This window comes from Abramis brama (assembly GCF_963993115.1).
Source record: "Abramis brama genome assembly, chromosome: 7".
NCBI lineage: Eukaryota > Metazoa > Chordata > Actinopteri > Cypriniformes > Leuciscidae > Abramis > Abramis brama.
Window position 1 is genome coordinate 36,507,146 of NC_139969.1, and position 17,306 is coordinate 36,524,451.

At 37.4% G+C, this 17,306-nt stretch overlaps 1 protein-coding gene and 1 long non-coding RNA gene across 2 annotated transcripts; both read left to right on the plus strand.

Annotated features, from left to right (window-relative positions):
- Positions 1–4,317: 4,317 nt before the first annotated feature.
- LOC311087736 lies at positions 4,318–5,560 on the plus strand. The gene is made up of 3 exons (XR_014607359.1): positions 4,318–4,874; positions 5,118–5,184; positions 5,500–5,560. It is a non-coding gene; the product is annotated as an uncharacterized lncRNA (long non-coding RNA).
- A 1,963-nt stretch (positions 5,561–7,523) lies between these two features.
- On the plus strand, positions 7,524–16,720 carry LOC311087727 (uncharacterized protein). Its single transcript, XM_084121130.1, has 2 exons — positions 7,524–7,990; positions 14,760–16,720. The coding sequence occupies exons 1-2, from the start codon at positions 7,894–7,896 to the stop codon at positions 16,442–16,444; spliced, it is 1,782 nt and encodes a 593-aa protein (XP_083977256.1). The 5' UTR covers positions 7,524–7,893; the 3' UTR covers positions 16,445–16,720.
- The last annotated feature ends 586 nt before the right edge of the window (positions 16,721–17,306 follow it).

Below are 17,306 nucleotides of genomic sequence, written 5' to 3' on the forward strand. Positions count from 1 at the left end.
AAGCACTAAAATAAAATAGAATTTTTTTGGAAAAGAATGGTGTGTTTTATACTTATATCCTGTGTTTTTGTTATGTTGTTTGATTAAAAACTACACATTAATTTAAAAAAACTGAAAACACAATTACCGCAGATTTGGTTAACTAAATTGCAATACTTGTAGTGTCTTGTTTGAATGTTTAATAACTGGAAGATATTATTCAAAAATGTTAAGTTCATGGTATCTTGTGGTAAAGTAAAATATTTAAGCTCACAAATAATGTGTTATTGGTTGTAAAGTACACGTGGGAAAAACATTTTATAGACGTCCAGGTCGGACTGGACCGCTTTTGGACCTTTTTGGAACCTTAGTCAAGTTCAGCAAATGTGTAAACCTCGAGACATAATGCATTTCACGATGTTAGACAATATGGTATGTGTTTATTTTATATTTTAATGTACACACGTAAATTATGCAGCAGTACATCTTATTATAAACATCCAGAAGATGACCTATTTAGACGTCCGTGGACGTCCAGAAAAGACGTGCATTTCACGGCCAGAAGACGTCAAAGACGTCGGTTCAACTTTCATTTCGGAACTATTTTTCAACCATAACGGGACGTGACGAAGGGACGTCTTTTCAACGGTCTTTACACGTCTCAATGTTTGCTGGGTTGTTAAATATGCAAAAGCTGTGCTTAATCCTTGCATGGTTAATACTGCAATAATTAATTTAATTGCCCAAGTAGTTTTTAAGAGGTTGTGAAGACGTCCACTGACGTCTTTTACACGTCTAGTCAGGCTGTGAATAGACGTCCACTGACGTCATTTACACGTCTAGTCAAGCAAGACAGAAAACAAACAGTAATCTTTATGAAATACACGATTTGTATACAAAGTAAATATATTTACTTTATCTTGTTAAAATAAATTATAATCACAAAGTGCCCAGTGTGGTTAAGTGATTGCAAAGCCACTGCATTTTAGTCGTTTTAAGTGGACGTCCAGTAGGTGACGTCCTTTACACGTGCATTTATAGTCCATCATGACCCTCTATGAAATCCTTATGAAATATGCAAAAGTATTATGCTTACACCTTGGTTGATACTGCAATAATTAATTTAAGTGCCCCAAGTAGTTTTTAAGAGGTTCTGAAAAGACGTACACACTGCTTTACACGTCAAAACTGTGCCACCGAGATGTTGTAGCAAATCTCGCGATATTGCAAAATCCCGCGATATGATATATTATCTCGCGATAAAGCGATAACGTAGCCATTTTACCGTTTTTCTACAACCACGAGGCGAGCAGGATTTGAGGGTGCATTGGTGTGTTGCCGAATTACTAAAAATCTGCTGTTGGGTAAGTACATTTTGTATTATAAATGTAACATTAGACATCTCTGCTTCAACAGAGTACCCGCCTTCAATGAAGTTAACGCTTGTCAATGGAGAGGGGCCAGACTCTCTGTACAAAATTTAATTTAATTTAATTTTACATTTATTACATTTACATTAATTTTACATGTACCCATTTAGACGTCCAGGGACGCGCAGAAAAGACGTGGAAATCACGGCCAGAAAAAACGTGGAATTCACGGCCAGACGACGTCAAAGACGTCGGTTCAACTTTCATTTTGGAACTATTTTTCAACCATGACGGGACGTCTCGGACGGACGTCTTTTCAACGGTCATTAGACGTCCAAATGTTTGCTGGGATGATGTGATTGGGCGACACAGAAACAGCCGTTAATCTCGTAAATTCGATATAAAATAGGTAAGAATATATTTGTTTTCGTCACGATTTTTATTAATTGTAGAGCGTTTCATATCTACCAGATAAAATATGTGTATGTATTTCCTCTGCCAACACAAATGTTTTCATATCAGTAAATAACACATGTATGGTGTCAACTTATCCAGAGCGGGAGAAAAAAAATTACACATTGTGTGCTAAAATTAGGGATGTTAACCGATGACCGTTTGACCGATGGTTGACCGTATCAACATTAACCGATCAAAGTTGTCGGTAGTCGGTAAAAAAAAAAGAAAAAAAAGTGATCTCTAAATTAGGCTATTATAGACAGTGGACTAAACGCTACTACAGTTAGCCATCTCATTCCAAGATCTTTTTGTGTGAAGTGAACAAATCCCTCACACTCAATTTTTCATAACTCGCCTGTTTGTACTTAATAAACCAATAAAAACATTTGGCGCATGGTCACAGCGTTTGGGTTCGCGCGCTCACAAGGTTTGCGAAAAGTAAAGGCTACAGGCTAAAACACTCGAGGTTAGAGCCAGGGCAGACAGGATGAAGCATGCAAAGAAAAGTAGTGTGTGGGACCATTTCACCAAAAAGAATGACACAGATGTAAGTTGCAACTTGTGTGATACAGTGCTTAAATACAGTAGTAGCACATCATCTATGATGTATCACCTGAAAACGCAACACCCGCAAGCCTCTGTTGGCTACAGTATTCTCGTTCATAGATTAAAATCATTTTTCGTTTATTTAATGTTATTCTTAAGAATAGCTGTAGGCCATGTTGGCCATTGTCTGTTATGGTTTAGGAGATGTTGCCCTTAACAGAAGTTGACACTTGTCTTTTTGAAAAAAAAAAAAAATAATAATATTAATTATACAAAAGAGTTGTTCTGTCCGTTATTAGAAGGCACACAGTGAGTTAGACCTGCCTTGGCCGGTGCGTCTTTTACGCATTCTGAAGGTGCCTGTTTTATCCATTGGTTTTATCGTGTTGCAGTCTATTAGGCAACATTCCGCATAAGATGGGCTTAGATTTGGAAATACATTACATCTACATTTCAGTGGTAACAGATAAGGTGATGATGATCATCATCTTTCTTTATTATTGTTAGCACTACCTCAAACTAAAGCGGTGTCTCTTCGGAGCTGTCATTTTCTTAAATGAGCCGCAGCAATGTTTCAAATGAGCTTCTAACGCTAGACAAACGCCTTTATTTTCAACGCGAACACCTTGTACACAAACCATTTCGAAACTAAGGAGCCATTTGTCCTCCGATTACATACAAGCTCGGTGCCGCGTTTGCGGGACTCGTGTTTCGCGCTGTAGGGGATTTTAAAAAAGTGACGTGAGTGGAAGGGCGGCCGGGGCAGTGTGTGTGTGAGCGGGAGGCACAGAGAGATGCGACAGAGTTGCGAAATTGCAGGCGCGGCTCGAAATGGCTGTTATTTCAAATAGCGTAGCATATTTTAAACTAATCGGTTAACCGGTTTCAACTGGCTAATGAGGCTCGGTGGTCGGTCATTTTTAGTTTTCGCCATCCCTAGCTAAAATCTACACAACATGTGTCAAAATGCTATCTACACATATGTGTTGTTTTTTGACACATCTCTTTTTGCAGTGTGGTGAAAGACACAAATTCTTAAACTTGCATTGAGAAATGTGATTTTTGAATTGTTTGACAATTCTCTCAGGATATTTGTGGTGAGCCATGACCCATCTTCACTTACAAAGACTGAGAAGCTCTTTTACAACCAAACACTTTTACCAATTCACATTGTGGACTGTTGGATAATCTGACTTGGATAATCTTCTCACTTTTATGTTGTTTGTTACAGCCATCAAAATCAAAATTTGTTTATATTTACAAAATACAATTATGTTGGCCAGTAAAAACATTGGAAAACTTTTCTTTGTACTTTTGTTTTTAACAAATGATAGATTCTTGATTTTATAAAATGTCCCAACTTTTCTAGAAATTTGGTTGTATATAAGAATATATTCCAACATTCACTTAAACATACAGTTCAGTAAGCTTTCACAGGAGAAGTATTTTTACATTTCTGTGTTGATTTGGAAAATATTATTTTGTAGTTCAAATGTATTGTAATAATTTATCAAAACCTGGTTGGGTACTATACGGTTATCCGGACCACACGTGACCACACGTAAATAATTTATCCAGAAATAGGTGTGGTCCGGATAACCGTAAAGAACCCCTGGTTCCCACACAGCAAAGGAGTCCGTGGCGGACCCGCCCTCAAGCCGCCAGATCCGCCTGACTGTCAGATTCGTTTTCGCTGCGCTAACAGGATCAGCCCCGCCTCCAGGATCGGCCCCGCCTGCGGTTTTAATCGGCGGACCCAGAACGGATCACATACAGATCCGCACTTCGGACGCGCCTTAACATGTGCCCCGCCTCCTGACGCACTGTCACCTCGCGGACTCGCTACAGACGCTGGGCGGACCCGCTGACCAAACGCGCCTAATTTCAACTGTCGCCATCGTCTCTGAATCATTCTCCGCACTGTGGAAAAGCTACAACCGGCAGGTCGACATGCACGGAGCACGGTAAGAATGGTTAAAATATGCTTTATTTGTACAGTTACAGCTGTAAAACATTACCGTTCATACCGTTCAACATACCGATGATTTTATTTCTGAAATGATTGTGGCAAACCAAGTTAGCAAATTGTCATTAGCGTAGATTTGAGTAAAAATGTATTTGATAATTAATAACTTTGAGAAAAAAGCTATTTGGATGGTATATTCTTTCTCTCTGGGAGGTTAGGTGATTTAATTAACGTTAGCTGTCCGGATTTTTATTACACCCTGAGCGCGTATTGTTAAAATGTCAGGCAAGATATTATCATGTTAGGCCTAACGTTACCTAACTTACTTTTTTCACTGAATTTCTGGTATAACATGTCCATTTTTGTTTACATTTTGACAGTTCCACCTCCCCATGTAATGTTGTTTCAAAAAAATAATTAATATTATATGATACTGTGTGTGTGTGTGTGTGTGTGTGTGTGTGTGTGTGTGTGTGTGTGTGTGTTCTGTTGCAGCTTACGTTCAAGTGCCACCAGTCTTATTTTGGAGTTTCATCTTTTCCTGACATCAGAGTAAAGTAAGATTTAATACTGTTCCAACTTGATTTAGCCAAATATTTTGTCAAATACTGACACTGGTCCACACTACAGCATTTAATACTGTACTGGTTTGGTTAGTTTGAGTCCATTTTTGTTTACATCATGACAAATATATTCTCCACCACCTCCCCATGTAATGTTGTTTCAGATAATTATTTCATATCATATTAAGATACTGTGTGTGTGTGTGTGTGTGTGTGTGTGTTTGTGTTCTGTTGCAGCTTACAGTTCGTTCAAGTGCCACCAGTCTTATTTTGGAGTTTCATCTTTTCCTGACATCAGAGTAAAGTAAGATTTAATACTGTTCCAACTTGATTTAGCCAGATATGTTGTAAAATTCTGACACTGGTCCACACTACAGCATTTAAATTGTCAAGGCAATTTGCAAATGATCAACTTGAAGATGCAGCACTGGCCCAATGGGGCAGGTGAAAGTTCCTGCAACTGGCCCAAGTGTCTTTCACGCTGGCCCCGGGCCATCAGGCAGTCCTTATTGTCGAGCCCTGCTGTATAATTATTTTTGAAAACACTAAAAATTTTGGTTATTTTCCACAACTCACTAGTTGAAATGTGTATTTTGTGTTTCTGTTACGTTTCTTTTAGATAAAATGAATAGAAAAACTGTACCTGTCTCCAGCTCCACCTTAAGACAGTAAGTTCTTCAGCAACTTCACTGTAAGTTGACAGTTCATTGTTGATTCAATTGAGTTGAATAAGGCCACATTTATACTGCAGGTCTTGATGCCCAATTCCGATTTGTTGACCATATCTGAATTTATTTTATTTTTTGGACCAGCTTCTTTAATTTAAAAGTGACCCATATGCAGTTACACCATGCACTTGGTGAAATAACCCAAGGTAGACGTACTGACCTGTTCTTGAAACAGGAAGTTACATTTATCTGGTGCTGTAAGCAAATATCAAAGTATTTTGCCAATATGTTATATGGGAAGAAAATCCTTTTAATTACATTCTGATATTGTTCTGTTGTCTATAGATCTGTTCTTTTTTACTCTATTAATTTGAAGGTCTACTGAAGTTTAACATGTAGGCTATTTATTTTTTAGATGACTACTTTGTGGCACGACAACTCTTGAAGAAAGCTCTAAATTGCAACACATCAGATCTACAGTCTGAAGAGGAAGAGGAGGAGATGCGGCCAAAAAGAAGGCCAAAGCCGATGTTAGTATACGTATATTATCCTTTATATTTTACATTAACCTTTTGGCCTCTATATTTTCTCAAAAACATAATTCAGTGTTAGGATATGATGAACCCGACAACCACCACACGTAAAGCCAGCTGAAATAGTTAAATGGACAGTATGTTTTCTGGTTTCTCAGAGAAACCATTCTCAACCAATTACATTGATTTACAACTTAAAGGGTTAGTTCACCCAAAAATTAAAATTATGTCATTAATGACTCACCCTCATGTCGTTCCAAGCCCGTAAGACCTCCGTTCATCTTCGGAACACAGTTTGAGATATTTTAGATTTAGTCCGAGAGCTTTCTGTTCCTCCATTGAAAGTCAATGGACGGTAAACTGTTCACGTCCAGAAAGGCAATACAGACATCATCAAAGTAGTCCATGTGACATCAGTGGCTCAATCTTAAGTTTATCAAGCGACGAGAAAACTTTTTGTGCGCAAAAAGTAAACAAAAATAACGACTTTATTCCACTATTCATTTCCTTCTCTCTGTGCCTCGAGTGAGTTCGCGTAGTGTAATAGCGTAGCGCGTCTGTGTTGTACGTCACACGTAGGCTCACTATTGGCCGACGCTGGTCATGTGTGATGCGTGTGACGTACAACACAGACGCGACCCGGAGCGGAAATTCTGACCCGGAGCGGACCCGGAGCGGATATGCGGCTCATTCGCGGATCCAAAGCGAAGCCGGGGCGGATGCACCCATTTATGTACGGATACGCAAAGGGACCGCAGCGGTGTTGGACCGGATCCGCGAGCCGCCACCGCGGCGTATCCGGCGCGGTGTGCAAGTGGACGCAGTTTCGGATCCGTTTTCTGGATCCGTTCCGGAGTTCACTGTACCTCCGCGGCGGATGCGTTTCGTAGTCAGTTTGCTGTCTGGGTTGTTACTTGAAAATGTTTTTGTTTCCTTTTACTAATCTTTGTCTTTATACAGCCAATTTAACTTAGTGAAGACCCTGTCTGTGCACAAGTAAAATAAATACATTTGAAAAAGATGTTAAAGAATGATTTTATTACATCTTAATAAATGTTGCTACTTTGTCTATGTATAGCTAATGTGCACATATATTATCATTTACACATGTTGCAACAGTCTGGGTGTGTAGCTGACAGATGTTGGTATATTGTAATAAAATGTTGGCTTTCCAATACAAACAGCCTCTGAGAAATTTAAGGAGATGCAAAAAGGGTTGCACCCGTCCTCAATCTCCCCCTAATGTTGAAGCACACTTTAAAAACAAAAACTGAACAGTTCAAAACAAAATTGTGTGATTTTTTTAATTATTTTTTTTAAAATATGATCAAGTGATTCAAGGTTTTCTTTACGTAAATTGCAGTTTCGATTATCATTACCAAATTTAGAAGTGAAATCTTTAGCAGGAGGTCTTTTGTTTTGCCTCCAGGAAGCGCCCTGATGTCACGACGCCGACGCCGGGACTCCTCAGTCGGCTGTTATTCCACAGAGAAAAGGTGTTTTGTTTTTGAGCCTTTCAGTATCTATGGTGTGTTATACGATCGGTTTTCAACTAATGCATTTCACGTGGTAATATTACTTTTGCTCATTTTGCGTTGGTAATATGAAATTAATGTATACATAATATTGTAATGCAGCAAGTCTCTCGTAAATATAGCGCCAAAGAAATTTTATTGTTTTCCCGTGTAAAGCGCATCCACGCACGAGGAACAGTTACACATCAGTGATTTACTTTGTTTTCTACTCCTTTCTATTGAGTAAAGTTAAATATTCTTCGAGAAAAGTAAAGTTAGAAGAAAAAATCTTCGTGACATGGACATAAAGATGGAGTTTATTAAAGAGGAGCGTGAAGACACGAGCTATCCCGAACCCTGCAGAGTGAAAGACGAAGAAACTGAGGAACAAATAGGTTGGTGTTTATTCTGAGTTGCTCAATAACTGTTGAGATACTTTACAGTACATTTACATTACATTGTGTATTTGAGAGCATTCAAGCTTTAGGGAAAACGGTAACAAAACTAGATTTTTTTTTAACCACATTTGACTTGTGGTGCGTTCAAATCCTACTGGGAAGTTCGTATTTAACTTAGGAGTTGAGAAGTCGTGTTTACTACATCAGGTGCGTTCAAGTCCCTTTCGTTGGTGTACCTTCTCTTAATTAACTACACATAAATACAGCAAGGTTTTTGTACTCCTAGAAAATGAAGAACAAACAATGTGCATCAGGTGGTTTGCTTTCTAACATTTTTTTTTTAAATTAATTTATGAAGCCACTGTAAGCTTTATTGTTACATAATTAGTTTTTTTGCAATGCTATTATAATTTGTCAGGTTTTTATTTTTAACAAAATAAGCTAATTCCCGGCACAAAGTGTTTTTTGTTTTGTTTTTTTGCCTGACGATGTCACTGCTAAATACCTAAAATATTGTGGTATTCCACCACATTTCTGACATGCCCCCAACTTGTAAAAATCAGGGCTGAAAGAAAAACCTGAGCTTCCCACTCATATTTACGACTTTGTGGTAGCATTCATGTGCTTTCAAATCGTAAATATGATCTTTTCAACAGGACATGAAGACACCTTTAGAACAGTGTTTCTCCGACTGTGGAATAGTACCACCAGTGGGAAAAAACCATTGGACTGACACAGAGTGTGAATGTCGCCTTAGTGAAAAAAATAACATTTCCCCGTAAGAAAATGTTGTGCATTTTAATGTTAAATTCATCAATCTGGTGCACTTTGAGAGTTCAAAATTAAAAGCTCCAACCCATATTCAGTGTGCAAATTAAACAAAAAAAAATTCAAACCTCTTTTAGTTGTGTCTGTCTACACTACACTACTCTACTACATAATAATATATTGTAAAACAAATGCACTGAAAAATAAAGGACGGTCATTAAAGCGGTAATGTTTGCACTTAGGTTTTATTATGCATTTAGGAGAGTATTGCAAGAAGCTGCTTACATTAACCTTACTTTCGAAAAATAAATAAATACAATCATGATTTTTCATGAAAAATTATGTTAGAATTGTAGGCCTAAAATACCTTGGTATCAGCTTGTTTTCATCAATGGTGTAATTAATACAATTACAATTAATTTGGTTTGTCGTGATTAATTTGTGTTCATAATCAGTAAAAAAAAACCCTCTTCTAACAAGAATAAACACATATGAACAATTAAATTATTATTGTATTATTAATTATTTTTATATCTTGAAACTACCCAAGCAGCGTTTCGCGCTCAGATGTGACGGCGGAATGAATACATTACCAAAATGTGATTACAGAATATATTTAAATTATCCATCTAATTGTAATTTTCTCCTTACTGTCTTGCGAGTTAACAATAATGCCTGACCAGTAAATTACTTGGTGAACAAAGAAAACATTTTGGCATTAGGGATTGGAATTAATTAATGCCTGAAAATGTAAAAGTTTTACCTTATAAATAGAATTTAGTTTAATTTTAAAATTCGTCACCGGAGTGAATGGGAACATGATTTATTGAAAATATTTGAAAAAATATAAGTGTTTCTTAAGTCAATACTTTTTAATGGCTTGTCAACTTTCCATTCCTCCGCTGCGTGATTCTAGCCATGATTGTTGTCAGCGTGAAACACATTTTTGAGCACGTGAATGCTGATTCTTGTCAGCACTGGATTCTAGTCAGTGCTTGAGCGCTGGTCTTTGACGGGAAAAATAATAGAGTCGTTGCAAAAGTAACGATACATAGCTCAGGCTACATGTCGCATTAAACTGGAAGAAGAATCACAACAAGCATGTCGGTGAGAACACTCATTTAAACAGCATACACACACGAACTTGACTGCACATCATATTTTTGACATTATTGACACTGCTTTCAATCGTAATGCAATAGAAATGAACACAAAAAACCTGCCTAGTGCCTACCTACAACACTGACGGTGGACTTGCGCTCAGGAGTAGAGCGTCTGCGGACGAATGTTTTTATTTATCGCTGCTGACGTATTCTTTCACGTGCTCACACAATATGACATCACACTCTGCGCATATGTTTTACAACATAATTTAACATATACATAGTCCTAACTCTTTTTAAATAGCCCACTTAAAGTGTTTATTACAAATAAATTACTAAATGCTTAAAATTAATAAAAGTAAATGAACAAAAATTTGCGTTACATATTTAAACTCGTGAACGCCCCCCTTTGAAAAATCTTGCTTCCAACGCCCCCCGTTGTTATTTGAATGCCGCCGTTGAGAACCACTACTCTAGCGTCTGTAATTATTATGTACAGCTGGATAGTAAGTCCTGCACATATTTTGGAGACTGTCTCTGCTTGTTTGCAGTGTAAGGTTAAGTAAAAAACTGGTTCTTTGAATAAGTACAGCATTTTCTTTATTTAAAACACGATGTGTGTAAAGACTAATGTTTTATGTTTTTGAGAAGCGGAGAAGAGTGTCTTAGGCCACATCCACACATAGCCAGAGCTTTCCCTATCCAATCTTTTTTTTCCTCGTTCTAAACATTTTTTTCGTAAACACGGCGTCGTCTCAAGAAATATCTGAAACCGACTCAAAACGATGTAGTATACATGCCAGACCAGTGTGTTGTGCTGTAATTCTGCCACAGATACACTAAAAACTGAGAAGACTTGGAGCATGCGCGTAAACCTTGCACGCTGCATACAATAATAACAGGCTCAGTAGCTTATTTTTTTATTTTATTTTTTTACCAAGAACTTTATTGAACAATATAAACAACCATAAACGGCCTGGTACAAAATATGTAATGTCTTAATCAGACAACAGACAAGCATCATAGCATAAGAAAGAAAATGTAAATAAGCGTTCCTACAAAATTAGCCAAAAACTACTAAAAAAAGGCCTACCCAAATTAAATTGCATGCTGTTCTTGAACTTTTTGGAGTATATGCATCTTTTGAAAGGGGACACTTTGAGGTTTGTTCCCAAACAGTCAGAATCACTGTCTTACTGGTATTGAGTAATATAACTTTGAACACACTAAAAAAGGGGGGGAAAATTTCTGTGTAAACTAGGGCTGGGTATTGACACAAATTTCACAATTCGATTCGCTTTCGATTCAATATCGATTATTTTGGATATCAGGTACAATACATTGCAAAATTTCTCAAGGAAAACAAATCTCTTAACTATTATTGTAAACTATGGGAGTCAGTTGTAGCCTATAGGCTTCATTAGCCTACTATAATATTGAAGGTAAAAATTAACTGATTTGTATACAAACACTTAAAATACACTTTTATTTATTTTTATAATAATAAAGTTATATGAAATTATATACAAATTTAAATGGTGGCTGTCATAAAAAACTTTCCAGATTTATTCAAACATGCATTAAATATTTAAGAACATTAAAAATTATAATGAATATGTAATATGGTGCATATATTTAACAAAATGCTCCTCTCTAGAGTTAATTTTTCTAGCTGACTAACGAGTTTATGGTCACTGGATATGTTTTTTTCTGAGGTAAATGTGACTTACATGACATTGTTTACTAACGTCTTTCTACGGTTGAAACACTGATTGAGCGATTCCATGTGACATGATACGGACTTCGATAAGTTGTACACTATCTTTTAACACACTTTCAGATGCTCATTCATGTTTATTTCGCGCTGTAACTGGTAGGCTATTATTAAGGCGGAAGAGAAGATCATGTGCGCTCCGCGCTGCTGCTTCTCTTAAGCTGAGCCAGAGCGATCTCACGCCACAGCGCCAAAAGTTCAAAACGGTAATTATGTTTTTGAATTTCGTAAGAAAATGGACGTAATTTGAAATCTGATACTTTGTTTCATATCAATAATAACAAAGCACAAAGATTATTGCGATTTATTGGATGGGATGCGTGCAACAATGTTCCATTCATTCATCAACTGAAAACAGGATGACTAATCGATTCTTGGGATTTAAGAATCGATATCGTTTCGTAAAAATGAGAATCGATTAAAATCGAGAAATCAATATTTTTTACCCAGCCCTAGTGTAAACAGATGCCTGCATATAACTACAGCTGGGAGCTATTAGCTGGAAAACACAATGGGATCACAGCATGAAGCCTTACCAAACCCAGTTTAAAATTTGATAACAATACCTTAGAAAATGAGTGTTTTACACGTTTATCTAAGTTTATGTCTAGGCGCTTCCCAAAAAAAGGCCACTGTACAGTCATAATTTTGGGCTCTAATGAAAGGTTACACTTAAAGCTATTATATTCCTTATCCAGATTCACTGTCAGTAATTGCTGACACATAGTAACTGAAGCATAAACACATTGTAGTGTTTTTTTCAATTCTTGAAACCAAACTTTCTACAAATAAAGAGACAAAACAACTGCTATGGTATTAAAACACTATTAGAACTCACACTATAATTTATATAATATATATATATATATATATATATATATATATATATATATATATATATATATTGGTTACACTTAGGGCCTATTAGGGCATCAGATAGGTCCACTCCACCCATGCACCTGTTTGGACATAAAAAAAACAACATCGAGATATTTTATTTTATTTCAAATAGCATAAAAGATTGTTGATTATATGATACATACCGGTTGTACTCCTTCACTGCTGGTGGAACAGAGATGTCCTTCAACACCCAGCGCCCATCTGGATCTCTGACTCTCCTCTGAACAGTGTCCCCCGCATGGGCTGTGTGGAGTGTGGAATACATGAACACGTCCCTTGTGTCTCGCCACTGGACAAAGAGGAGGGAGTCCTTCCGGATCCATCTTATACTCCCACAGGGAGATTTAGAGTCCAGAACATTGATTTTTGTTTTTGGAAACCCAATTCTGTTTGTGCGTATGGTTCCGCACGCCCAGATCCTCTTCTGAAGGAGGTCGCAGAAAAGAGAGGGACTGGTGTAGAAATTATCTACAAACAACTTGTAGCCTGTGCCAAGCAACTGTGTGTCAAGAAGCTCCATCACAGACTCATAACTGAGCCCCTTACCACGGTTTCCTTGCAGCTTCACTTCATATACAAAGAAGTCCCAAGTGTACCCATTGCTTGAGTCTGCAAGAACAAAAAGTTTGTATCCCCAGCGAACAGGCTTATTTTTCATGTACTGCTTTAGCCCGATACATGCTTTTGAGGCAACCATCCTCTCATCAATGGAAATTTCTTGGCCAGGGTGAAAGTTCCTTTTGCAGGCATCCCTCATCTCCATGTACAGTGGCTTTATTTTGCAGAGGCGATCAAATTGTGATGTTCCTCTTCTCTGCTCATTAGCAGCATCGTCCACCATGCTACTGAGGTGAAGGGAGCGGCAGATCCGAAGAAACTTCTTTCCGGTGATAACCTTTTTAGGGAACGGCAAGCTGTAGAGATTACCCCCTCGCCAGAAATCCGTTATTGAAGGGAGTTTCACAATATCCATGTAAATGACCATGGCCATGAATGCAAAAATATCCTGTAAGGTAACGTAAATCCACGGGTTGGATGGCTTTGAGTAGTGAGTTGATCCAAAGTCATTAGTGTTTTTAATTATTGTCTGTAACAGGGTGTTTGAAAAAAAAAGTTGGAAAAACTGTAGAACTGTATAGGTTGCTGTACGAATGAGCTGAGGTCCTGGTGCATTGGTGGGTCTGAAGGTAGGCTGTGGTGGTGTCACGTCTGGAATGTCAACATCATTCCATCCATCTTCAGAAGTGCTAGATGACATTTCAACTTGACTGCTGCTGCCAGATCTCCCTCTGCCTCTCCCCCTCCCCCGTCCTCTGCCTCTTGGTGTTTTGCTGGCAGAACCTCTCTGGGAAAAGTGGAGGATGGGGCTCCTCTCCTGATGAGGTGCTGTCATTCTGTCCCACAGTATGTTGTTTTTTGCTGACTGGCTCCCAGACTTCATCAGATTCATTTTCAGATGATGGTCTGTGATATAAAAAAAATATATATATAAAGAAATAAGTAATTTGCAAAACATTTACATTGTTTCTGTATCCACTTAATTTCATTACTGCCTTTTTGATAATACATTTTTATTTAAACATAAAAGTAAAAATAAAATACTTTACAATAAAAAAATCCCAACATAAAAAATAAAGTGGAAATAATTAAAAGGCATCTATCAGTACTAGAAATGTCCATGATTGCTGCGTTCACAGTCACTGTTTGACAACAGCATTTGGTTACAGGTTTGAGTCTTTAATTTTTTTTCATTCAGCTGATTAAAGTAGCGGTTACACTTTATTTCGATAGTCCACTTTAGACATTCTACTAACTATAAATAACTTTTCAACTACATGTCAACTAAATCTCATTAGAGTATTAGTAGACTGTCAGTAGACTTAGGTTATGGGTAGGTGTTGACATGTAGTTGCAAAGTGACTTTTTCCAAATTTCCCCTAGAGTGGTTGAGCCAAGGTCCAAACCCAATAATAGTCTTGACCTGAAAAGTTTCTGAATTAGAATCATTTGGATATTTTACTGCTTTTATGATTTTCTGACTCTGACGGAGAAAACATCAAAATGCATCTAAAATGACCATAACATTCATAACATAACAATGGCCTTTGTGCACAATAATGCACAACAATGTCTTTTGCTATCTTTAATTGGGCTTCACTTTTTTGTATTTTTTGTTTAACCTTTCTTGAACTAATATTTGTCAATTTAATGTTACTTATAGGCTTGATGAAAGAAGTGAAAGAGGAAAGTCAAGAACTGAATGAAGTGGAGGACAACTATCATTTCCAGATACCTGAAAATTTTGTAACTGAAGAACCTTTTAGTAATCTACAGTCTGAAAATTTCTCACAAAAAGGACACCTTGGGGATCACATAAAAAAACAAACCAGAAAGAAGACTTTCACATGCCCTCAATGTGGCAACAGTTTCAGACATAAAGGGCACCTTAATGTTCACTTAAAAATTCACTCTGAAGAGAGAGCTTTTACTTGCCTTCAGTGTGGAAAGAGATTTACAGATGAAGAAAACCTTATGCGTCACATGAAAATGCACACGGGAGAGCTTTTCTCGTGTAATCAGTGTGGAATGAGTTTCATTAGTGAATTAACTCTTCAGAATCACATGAAAACTCACTCTGGAGGGAGGCCTTTCTCCTGCCAACAATGTAATAAGAGTTTCAATCATAAGGGACATTTTAATATTCACATGAGAAGTCACACTGGAGAGAAGCCTTTCTCATGTCCTCAGTGTGGAAAGAGATTTATTCATAGAGGACACCTTAATGAACACCTACGAATTCACACTGGAGAGAAGCCGTTCACGTGCCATCAGTGCGGAAAGAGTTTCACACAAAAAGCAAGCCTCTCATGGCACAAGAGGATTCATACATATAAAGAACTTTTCACATGCCAACAGTGTGGGGAAAGTTTCACAAATACAAGAAAACTTAAGGTTCACTTAAGATTGCACACCATAGAGAGCCCTTTAACATGCCTTCTGTGTGGAAAAAGTTTCACAAATGAAGAAAAACTTAAGTGTCACATTGGAATCCACACTAAAGAGAATCATTACACATGCCATCAGTGTGGAAAGAGTTTCATTCATAGAGGACACCTTAATGATCACCTGAGAATTCACACTGGAGAGAAGCCGTTCACATGCCATCTGTGTGGAAAGAGGTTCAGTCGTAAAAGAAGCCTTAATTGGCACATGAGAAATCACACAGAAGAAGAACTTCTCGCATGTCATCAGTGTGGAAAGAGTTTTACAAATAAAAGAGAACTTAAGATTCACAGAAGTATTCACACTGGAGAGAAGCTGTTTGCATGCCATCACTGTGGAAAGAGTTTCATTCATAGAGGACACCTTAATGTTCACACGAGAATTCACACCAGAGTGAAGCCGTTCACATGCCATCACTGTGGAAAGAGTTTCATTCATAGAGGACACTTAAATGGTCACATGAGAATTCACACTGGAGAGAAGCCGTTCACATGCCATCACTGTGGAAAGAGTTTCATTCATAGAGGACACTTTAATGGTCACATGAGAATTCACACTGGAGAGAAGCCATTCACATGCCATCACTGTGGAAAGAGTTTCATTCATAGAGGACACCTTAATGATCACATGAGAATTCACACCGGAGAGAAGCCTTACGCATGCCGTCAGTGTGGAAAGAGTTTCACACATAAAGGAAGCCTTACGTGGCATATGAGAAATCACACTGAAGAGGACATTTGGCATGAAAGTGGGAAGAATTTCACAAATAAAAAAAATCCTGAGAGTAACACAAGAATTCACACTGGAGAGAAGCCTTACACGTGCCCATTGTGTGAAAAGAGTTTCACTCGTCAAGTAACCCTTCAGAGTCATGTAGAAACTCATTTTGAAGAGAATCCTTAAATATGCCCTCGATGTTAAAAAAAAAAAAAACCCTCTGATCAAGGGAACCCTTGGGAGAAACAAGGCAGGTTTTTTTCTTTTACTACTACCACTTTATGAAAATTTTGCCTTTGGCTTGCTCACTGTGGGCATAACAAGAATTTGTTCATATATAAACATTTTTCATGAAGGTTTAAATGGAACTGTTAAGTGATTACTTATGGAAGATATCATTATGAAACAATGTACATTATCATCATACATGTAAATCATTGTAAATAAAATAGTTGACTTGCATATTTTTCTCTTTGCATGTAATTATTTTCTGTTGAAGTAAAAGGAGGCCTGTCAACAAATTAAAATAAAAGCAATTAATTTAATGTATTAATATCAAACTACATGTGCAAAAGGTGGGTTCCTGCAACAAATCTTTTTGAATCACACTTAGTAGTAAAATGGATTGTGTTCACACCTAAAGTTTTGGAGAAGGCAGAAAATGGATAATATTGCTTGCCTTACCTTTTCTACTCAACTCATTACCAAAAATTTGTTTGTTTTTTTTGGTGGAGTTGTGCACCATCTGTGAATGTGGGATCTTGAGCTGAATTTGAATTTAGGTAGAAAACAACAACACATTATTTTGCAAAATTCAAAATATATTTTTAAGAGTGTTTGTAACCAAACAACTTTGATTCCCTTTGGCTTCTGTACAATGGTTACCAACATTCTTCAAAATACTTTTCTTTTATGTTCCACGGGAGAAAGTCAGTCATACAGGTTTGGAATGGTCCATTATTGGGCGGACTATCCTTTTAACTGAGTTTTACACATTAGCCTCCTTTAAGCCAATTCTTAAATTATGAATTTTGCCCAACTCTAGTGG